Source organism: Salmo salar, chromosome 04 (assembly GCF_965601325.2).
Source record: "Salmo salar chromosome 04, fSalSal1, whole genome shotgun sequence".
Lineage (NCBI taxonomy): Eukaryota > Metazoa > Chordata > Actinopteri > Salmoniformes > Salmonidae > Salmo > Salmo salar.
The window spans coordinates 9596607-9606412 of record NC_138294.1 but is presented as its reverse complement, the minus strand read 5'-3'; the positions used below and the strand labels follow the sequence as shown (position 1 = coordinate 9606412).

General features: G+C 45.1%; 1 protein-coding gene across 2 annotated transcripts in view; it reads right to left on the bottom strand.

Moving 5' to 3' along the window:
- Positions 1-2920: 2920 nt before the first annotated feature.
- The window catches only part of LOC123742374 (protocadherin-18), a 13321-nt gene continuing 6435 nt past the window's right edge, over positions 2921-9806 (bottom strand). For both annotated transcript variants that reach the window (XM_045716282.2, XM_082974062.1), the window contains exon 4: positions 2921-4764. In XM_045716282.2, the coding sequence (XP_045572238.2) occupies positions 3980-4764 (785 nt within the window). In that variant the 3' untranslated portion in view covers positions 2921-3979. The remainder of the gene's footprint in view (positions 4765-9806) is intronic.

Genomic DNA, 9806 nt, shown 5'->3' with positions numbered 1-9806 from the left:
AGGAGACAGGATGCCATGTGGTCTTTATATATGTGTTCTTTATATATAGGAGACAGGATTATATGTAGTATTTATATATAGGAGACAGGATGCCATGTAGTATTTATATATAGGAGACAGGATTATATGTAGTATTTATATATAGGAGACAGGATGCCATGTGGTCTTTATATATAGGAGACAGGATTATATGTAGTATTTATATATAGGAGACAGGATACCATGTAGTATTTATATATAGGAGACAGGATTATATGTAGTATTTATATATAGGAGACAGGATGCCATGTAGTATTTATATATAGGAGACAGGATGCCATGTAGTATTTATATATAGGAGACAGGATGCAATGTGGTCTTTATATATAGGAGACAGGATTATATGTAGTATTTATATATAGGAGACAGGATACCATGTAGTATTTATATATAGGAGACAGGATGCCATGTGGTCTTTATATATAGGAGACAGGATACCATGTGGTCTTCATTTATAGGAGACAGGATGCCATGTAGTATTTATATATAGGAGACAGGATGCCATGTAGTATTTATATATAGGAGACAGGATGACACGTAGTATTTATATATAGGAGACAGGATGCCATGTAGTATTTATATATAGGAGACAGGATGCCATGTAGTATTTATATATAGGAGACAGGATGCCATGTGGTCTTTATATATAGGAGACAGGATGCCATGTAGTATTTATATATAGAAGACAGGATGCCATGTAGTATTTATATATAGGAGACAGGATGGTATGTAGTCTTTATATATAGGAGCCAGGATACCATGTAGTATTTATATATAGGAGACAGGATTCCATTAGGTATTTATATATAGGAGACAGGATGCCATGTGGTCTTTATATATAGGAGACAGGATACCATGTAGTATTTATATATAGGAGACAGGATGCCATGTAGTATTTATATATAGGAGACAGGATTCCATTAGGTATTTATATATAGGAGACATGATGCCATGTGGTCTTTATATATAGGAGACAGGATGCCATGTAGTATTTATATATAGGAGACAGGATGACATGTAGTATTTATATATAGGAGACAGGATGCCATGTAGTATTTATATATAGGAGATAGGATGCCATGTAGTATTTATATATAGGAGACAGGATGCCATGTAGTATTTATATATAGGAGACAGGATGCCATGTAGTATTTATATATAGGAGACAGGATGCCATGTGGTCTTTATATATAGGAGACAGGATGCCATGTAGTATTTATATATAGGAGACAGGATGCCATGTGGTCTTTATATATAGGAGACAGGATGCCATGTAGTATTTATATATAGGAGACAGGATACCATGTAGTATTTATATATAGGAGACAGGATACCATGTAGTATTTATATATAGGAGACAGGATGCCATGTAGTATTTATATATAGGAGACAGGATGCCATGTAGTATTTATATATAGGAGACAGGATGCCATGTAGTATTTATATATAGGAGACAGGATGCCATGTAGTATTTATATATAGGAGACAGGATGCCATGTAGTATTTATATATAGGAGACAGGATGCCATGTGGTGTTTATATATAGGAGACAGGATGCCATGTGGTCTTTATATATAGGAGACAGGATGCCATGTAGTATTTATATATAGGAGACAGGATGCCATGTAGTATTTATATATAGGAGACATGATGCCATGTGGTGTTTCTATATGTGACAATGAGACTAATGCTTTAATTGGGTCTATGACTCTGAGCAATAATACTGAATAATTATGTTTTTATCTTTTTTTAATTCAAAATTTGTTTGCATGCATCTGTGTGTGTGTGTGTGTGTGTGTGTGTGTGTGTGTGTGTGTGTGTGTGTGTGTGAGCTATGTGTATGGTTATTAGCGAAATTGCGTGAAGGTGTTTCTCCTCTTTCGTTAATGAAATTAGCCTTTCCAGATGGCATGAATGTTGTCGTCATTATAATTTGATATTTCACGACGTGGGACATTGTTTTGTGTGTGTTGTGTTTTTGTGTTGTGTGTGTTTTGTGTTGTGTGTTTGTCATTATAATTTGATATTTCACGACGTGGGACATTGTTTTGTGTGTGTTGTGTGTCATTATCATGTGATATGTCTTGATGCGTTAGTTAATTGACAGCCGCTGTACCCACCATGTGGGATGTTTTCAAAGACATGCGCCTTTTGACGGCGTGAGAAAACCAAATCAACCCTGACTGCATTTTAATGTAAAGTGATGATTTTAAAATCAACAGATAGAAAGTCTTCTTCTGCTCTCTGTCAGATTGAGTCTTCATCAAACCCTTCACATCTGGAGTGTATTCATTAGCAAACACCGTAGCAAAACATTTTGAAACTGAATAAGAAAATGGGCTTTTCTTATTGGAGAAGATCAGCTAGTCCTTCCCTATTCCATGTGTTGCGTTTTGAATATGAACCTGTAAGGTAAAGCTGCCATTGCAGCTGGTCTTGTGGTTGACTGTTGTTTGACTTGTAGTACCTACACTTGACAGTAGGAGGAGCCAACACTCAGAAGGGCAACTAGAAGTATGACTGAGAAGTTGGTGTTGATTTCCACATGAAGCTCTTTCTTCGATCACATTTGGATACAAATGTTGATTTAAAATTCATTCACTTCTGTTTATGGAGTCAGAGAGAGAGAGAGAGAATGGGGAGATAGAGAAAGAGAGAAGGGAGAGAGAAAGAGAGAGAGAGAGAGAGAGAGGGTTAGAGGGGGAGAGAGAGAGATAGAGAGAGAAAGGGGGGGTAGAGAAAGAGAGAAGGGGGAGCGAGAGAGAGGTGAGATGTAGGGAGAGAGAGAGAGAGAAATATTTATTTGACTAGATAATTAGTGGGTGTCAGTTGATGAATAAATGAGTCACCTGACATTGTAATGTAATAGGGACTTCGACACTTCATTGATTTCAGCTTTATTATGTCCAATCCGTTGGTCACAATGAAAACTGATACACTGACAGGTACCATACAGACACACAGGGTACATCCCAAATGGAACCCCATTCTCTAGATAGTGCACTAGGACTCTAGGCTTCTAGGGAAGAGGATGCCATTTTGGACGTGGGACACACACTGCCGACCTTACACCACGGTGACTTGTGATTGATACACACACTTTCAATAACCAATAATTAAATATTTATCATTTACGCAAAAATAAAAAATACAAAAAACGACGGAGTAAAAAAAACTACATGGATTGATAATATATGATAGATGCAGTGGAAAATATCAAAAAATATTTGTTTTTCATTTGTTTTTCTTCTGTACAAACATACATATAAATATAGATAGAAAGAGAGAGTATAAAAGTGTGTATTTTTAAAATACAAAGGGGTTTGTACATGCACAATGTACACCACAGTTATTAAAGTTCACATGACAAGGAGACATATGACAAAACATTTTGAGGGCATCTCTTTTCACAGTAACGTGGGCTGTACATTATAAATGCAAACACTGTTCATAGTAATATCTCTCATAGTTCTTTCACATTGTTATAAACATGAAGGAGTTTAGAATATTGTCTCTGGGCGTTGGTTCAAGCCTTGTTGATCTGTGGCCCAACCACAACGTCCAAACAACATTGAAACGTCTCACCAACGTTTAAATAACGTCTTAAGATCCCAGAAAAACCATCAGTGCTATAGGATCAGTTCATTTCCTGTTTACTGGTCCTTGGTCTCTCATTGGGCACAGAGAAGACCTATGGAACAGTCAGTAGCATGACTTCAGTTTGAACGGTCACTAAGTGTTTCTCCTAACTCTCTAGCTCTGACCAAATATGGACAAGGACTCTTAAGACTTGTTAGTTTATAGGGTGTCCAAAAGAGCATTTCTCCGCTATCTCTCCCTTCCCTTCTCTCTGTCTCTCTCCTCCCCTCCCTCCCCCCCCTCCCCTCCCTCTCCCTCCCTCTCTCTCTCTTTCTCTCTCCCTCTCTCTCTCCGTTTCTCTCTAGGTCTGCCTGACGTCCTGCAGTAGTTTATTAATCTCGGTGACCAACTCACTAGCGTCCATCATGTCATCGTGGCTGTCACTGCGCTGCTTCCCCCCCAGGAACCCCATCCCTAGCATACTCTCCAGCTCATCCTCCTCATAGTTTTCTGGGATCTCCTCCATGGCAGGCAGCCATCTTAGGTGTGGCGGCTGATTGGAGGAGGAAGAGGAGGTGGACGAGGCGGCCATGTTGGTGAGGTTGTTGGTGTTGTGACCTGATGGGCTTTGGCCAACAGCGCCGCCTCCGGGGTTGAGATAGTGGGTGTTAGCCGCCCACGCCGCCACGCCCGCCGGGTAGGAGGCGGGGCCTTTGGTGTTGTTGCCGCCCGGTAACAGCACCTTGGCGTGGCCACCCTTTCCACTTACTCTTTCCGTTGCCGCGGCAGCGACGTTGTTTTCGTTGCACTCGGCGTACGAGTCCAGTGACGGCGGGAGCAGGCGCTGGAAGATTCCGTTCATCTCCGAAAGCAAGGAACTCCCTTCACTGACCCCTCCCTCCTCAGAACTCCCAGACTCCTTCCCGAAGGTGGAGAAGCTCTTCCTGCGCTCCGAGGAGTCGATGGAAGCCTGGTCGTCATCGAGGAGGTGGGGGGGCTGGTTAGAGGACTCCTCCCCTGGGATAAACATGTTGCTGCGGTAGTCAGAGGAGGAGGCCGGGGAGGACAGGGAGAGGGCCAGGGGAGGCATCCAGCACTGGTCAGAATGGCCCAACACACGACACTCCTCAGTGCATAGGCGCATAGCTAGGGAAAGAGAAGGGAGAGGGTTAATGTTGTGTTTGGTACACAGGTTCATAGCTAGAGAAAGAGAAGGGAGAGGGTTAATGTTGTGTTTGGTACACAGGTTCATAGCTAGAGAAAGAGAAGGGAGAGGGTTAATGTTGTGTTTGGTACACAGGTTCATAGCTAGAGAAAGAGAAGGGAGAGGGTTAATGTTGTGTTTGGTACCCAGGTTCATAGCTAGAGAAAGAGAAGGGAGAGGGTTAATGTTGTGTTTGGTAGACAGGTTCATAGCTAGAGAAAGAGAAGGGAGAGGGTTAATGTTGTGTTTGGTAGACAGGTTCATAGCTAGAGAAAGAGAAGGGAGAGGGTTAATGTTGTGTTTGGTACACAGGTTCATAGCTAGAGAAAGAGAAGGGAGAGGGTTAATGTTGTGTTTGGTACACAGTTCATAGCTAGAGAAAGGGAGAGGGTTAATGTTGTGTTTGGTACACAGGTTCATAGCTAGAGAAAGAGAAGGGAGAGGGTTAATGTTGTGTTTGGTAGACAGGTTCATAGCTAGAGAAAGAGAAGGGAGAGGGTTAATGTTGTGTTTGGTACACAGGTTCATAGCTAGAGAAAGAGAAGGGAGAGGGTTAATGTTGTGTTTGGTTCACAGGTTCATAGCTAGAGAAAGAGAAGGGAGAGGGTTAATGTTGTGTTTGGTACACAGGTTCATAGCTAGAGAAAGAGAAGGGAGAGGGTTAACGTTGTGTTTGGTACACAGGTTCATAGCTAGAGAAAGAGAAGAATGAGAAGGGAGACAGAAGAGAGACACAGAGATTGGTGACAAATAACATGTTTGGTTTGACATTGATTAAACGGTGTCATGGCTCGGTACAGGAGAGAGCAGAGAGAAGACACAGTGTCAAGGTGTATGATTGGCATTGATATGCAGTAGCCTACATAACTGTTGTCTGTCGACACTACTCAGTACACAGACTGCTAGCTGGAAAACACAGTCTACATGTTTTATCTGGTTACACATTGAGGACACAGTCCCATACTTATGGGAGAGAGGAGACCAGGGACATTGATAAAAATGGATGGTTGTTAACTGATGCCTGTCGAATCCCTCTGTTGCCTGTCTAACCCTGTACCTCTCTGTCTAGTCCTGTACCTCTCTGTCTAGTCCTGTACCTCTCTGTCTAGTCCAGTACCTCTCTGTCTAGTCCTGTACCTCTCTGTCTAGTCCTGTACCTCTCTGTCTAGTCCTGTACCTCTCTGTCTAACCATGTACCTCTCTGTCTAGTCCTGTACCTCTCTGTCTAGTCCTGTACCTCTCTGTCTAGTCCTGTACCTCTCTGTCTAGTCCTGTACCTCTCTGTCTAACCCTGTGCCTCTCTGTCTAGTCCTGTACCTCTCTGTCTAGTCCTGTACCTCTCTGTCTAACCCTGTACCTCTCTGTCTAACCATGTACCTCTCTGTCTAGTCCTGTACCTCTCTGTCTAGTCCTGTACCTCTCTGTCTAGTCCTGTACCTCTCTGTCTAGTCCTGTACCTCTCTGTCTAACCCTGTGCCTCTCTGTCTAGTCCTGTACCTCTCTGTCTAGTCCTGTACCTCTCTGTCTAACCCTGTACCTCTCTGTCTAACCCTGTACCTCTCTGTCTAGTCCTGTACCTCTCTGTCTAGTCCTGTACCTCTCTGTCTAGTCCTGTACCTCTCTGTCTAACCCTGTACCTCTCTGTCTAACCCTGTACCTCTCTGTCTAGTCCTGTACCTCTCTGTCTAGTCCTGTACCTCTCTGTCTAGTCCTGTACCTCTCTGTCTAGTCCTGTAACTCTCTGTCTAACCATGTACCTCTCTGTCTAGTCCTGTACCTCTCTGTCTAGTCCTGTACCTCTCTGTCTACTCCTGTACCTCTCTGTCTAGTCCTGTACCTCTCTGTCTAACCCTGTGCCTCTCTGTCTAGTCCTGTACCTCTCTGTCTAGTCCTGTACCTCTCTGTCTAGTCTTGTACCTCTCTGTCTTGTCTTGTACCTCTCTGTCTAGTCCTGTACCTCTCTGTCTAGTCCTGTACCTCTCTGTCTAACCATGTACCTCTCTGTCTAGTCCTGTACCTCTCTGTCTAGTCCTGCAACTCTCTGTCTAACCCTGTACCTCTCTGTCTAACCATGTACCTCTCTGTCTAGTCCTGTACCTCTCTGTCTAGTCCTGTACCTCTCTGTCTAACCATGTACCTCTCTGTCTAGTCCTGTACCTCTCTGTCTAACCATGTACCTCTCTGTCTAACCCTGAACCTCTCGTTCTAGTCCTGTACCTCTCTGTCTAACCCTGTACCTCTCTGTCTAACCCTGTACCTCTCTGTCTAGTCCTGTACCTCTCTGTCTAGTCCTGTCCTCTCTGTCTAACCATGTACCTCTCTGTCTAGTCCTGTGCCTCTCTGTCTAACCATGTACCTCTCTGTCCAGTCCTGTACCTCTCTGTCTAGTCCTGTACCTCTCTGTCTAGTCTTGTACCTCTCTGTCTAACCCCGTACCTCTTTGTCTAGTCCTTTACCTCTCTGTCTAGTCCTGTACCTCTCTGTCTAGTCCTGTACCTCTCTGTCTAGTCCTGTACCTCTCTATCTAGTCGTGTACCTCTCTGTCTAGTCGTGTACCTCTCTGTCTAGTCCTGTACCTCTCTGTCTAACCCTGTACCTCTCTGTCTAGTCCTGTACCTCTCTGTCTAGTCCTGTACCTTTCTGTCTAACCCTGTACCTCTCTGTCTAACCCTGTACCTCTCTGTCTAACCCTGTACCTCTCTGTCTAACCATGTACCTCTCTGTCTAACCCCGTACCTCTCTGTCTAGTAATGTACCTCTCTGTCTAACCCCGTACCTCTCTGTCTAGTCCTGTACCTCTCTGTCTAGTCCTGTACCTCTCTGTCTAACCCCGTACCTCTCTGTCTAGTCCTGTACCTCTCTGTCTAGTCCTGTACCTCTCTGTCTAACCCTGTACCTCTCTGTCTAACCCTGTACCTCTCTGTCTAACCCTGTACCTCTCTGTCTAACCCTGTACCTCTCTGTCTAACCATGTCCCTCTCTGTCTAGTCCTGTACCTCTCTGCCTAGTCCTGTACCTCTCTGTCTAGTCTTGTACCTCTCTGTCTAACCCTGTACCTCTCTGTCTAACCCTGTACCTCTCTGTCTAACCATGTACCTCACTGTCTAGTCCTGTACCTCTCTGTCTAGTCCTGTACCTCTCTGTCTAGTCTTGTACCTCTCTGTCTAGTCATGTACCACTCTGTCTAGTCCTGTGCCTCTCTGTCTAACCATGTACCTCTCTGTCTAACCCCGTACCTCTCTGTCTAACCCCGTACCTCTCTGTCTAACCCTGTACCTCTCTGTCTAGTCCTGTACCTCTCTGTCTAACCCTGTACCTCTCTGTCTAACCATGTACCTCTCTGTCTAACCCTGTACCTCTCTGTCTAACCCTGTACCTCTCTGTCTAGTCCTGTACCTCTCTGTCTAGTCCTGTACCTCTCTGTCTAACCCTGTACCTCTCTGTCTAACCCCGTACCTCTCTGTCTAGTCCTGTACCTCTCTGTCTAACCCCGTACCTCTCTGTCTAGTCCTGTACCTCTCTGTCTAACCCTGTACCTCTCTGTCTAGTCCTGTACCTCTCTGTCTAACCCTGTACCTCTCTGTCTAACCCTGTACCTCTCTGTCTAAACCTGTACCTCTCTGTCTAACCCTGTACCTCTCTGTCTAGTCCTGTACCTCTCTGTCTAGTTCTGTACCTCTCTGTCTAACCATGTACCTCTCTGTCTAACCCTGTACCTCTCTGTCTAACCATGTACCTCTCTGTCTAGTCCTGTACCTCTCTGTCTAGTCATGTACCTCTCTGTCTAGTCCTGTACCTCTCTGTCTAACCATGTACCTCTCTGTCTAACCCTGTACCTCTCTGTCTAGTCCTGTACATCTCTGTCTAACCTTGTACCTCTCTGTCTAACCCTGTACCTCTCTGTCTAACCCCGTACCTTTCTGTCTAGTCCTGTACCTCTCTGTCTAACCATGTACCTCTCTGTCTAGTCCTGTACCTCTCTGTCTAGTCCTGTACCTCTCTGTCTAACCCTGTGCCTCTCTGTCTAACCCTGTACCTCTCTGTCTAACCCTGTACCTCTCTGTCTAACCCTGTATCTCCCTGTCTAACCATGTACCTCTGTTGCCTGTCTTACCTTATCCCTCTGTTGTCTGTCTAACCCTGTCCCTCTTTTACCTGTCTAATCCTTTCTCTCTGTTGACTGTCTAGTCATGTCCCTCAGTTGCCTGTCCAATTTTGTCAATCTGTTGTCTGTCTAACCCTGTCCCTCAGTTGCCTGTCTAACCCTGTCCCTCAGTTGCCTGTCTAACCCTGTCCCTCTGTTGCCCGTCTAACCCTGTCCCTCTGTTGCCTGTCTAACACTTTCGCTCATGTCACTCTCTGTAAACTCTAGATATCTGAACCAACTATTTTTTTGAGAAAGATAGATGTTGTTTTGGTATCGAAAAGGTCAACCGATTTTTACTGGGATGAGTGACAAAGTAAACAAATTAAATCACTCCATTCAATCAGGCTCAAAAACAGTTAATCCCCCTCTTTCAATCCCTCCCTCCCTAGCTCCATCCTTCTCCGCTCCCTCCCCCCTCCCTCCCTAGCTCCATCCTTCTCCGCTCCCTCCCCCCTCCCTCCCTAGCTCCATCCTTCTCCGCTCCCTCCCCCCTCCCTCCCTAGCTCCATCCTTCTCCCCTCCCCCCTCACTCCCTCCATCTCCCCTCCCTCCCTCCTTCCCTAGCTCCATCCTTCTCCCCTCCCCCCTCACTCCCTCCATCTCCCCTCCCTCCCTCCTTCCCTAGCTCCATCCTTCTCCGCTCCCTCCCTCACTCCCTCCATCTCCCCTCCCTCCTTCCCTAGCTCCATCCTTCTCCGCTCCGCTCCCTCCCTCCATCTCCCCTCCCTCCCTCCTTCCCTAGCTCCATCCTTCTCCGCTCCCTCCCTCCATCTCCCCTCCCTCCTTCCCTAGCTCCATCCTTTTCCGCTCCCTCCCTCCATCTCCCCTCCCTCCCTC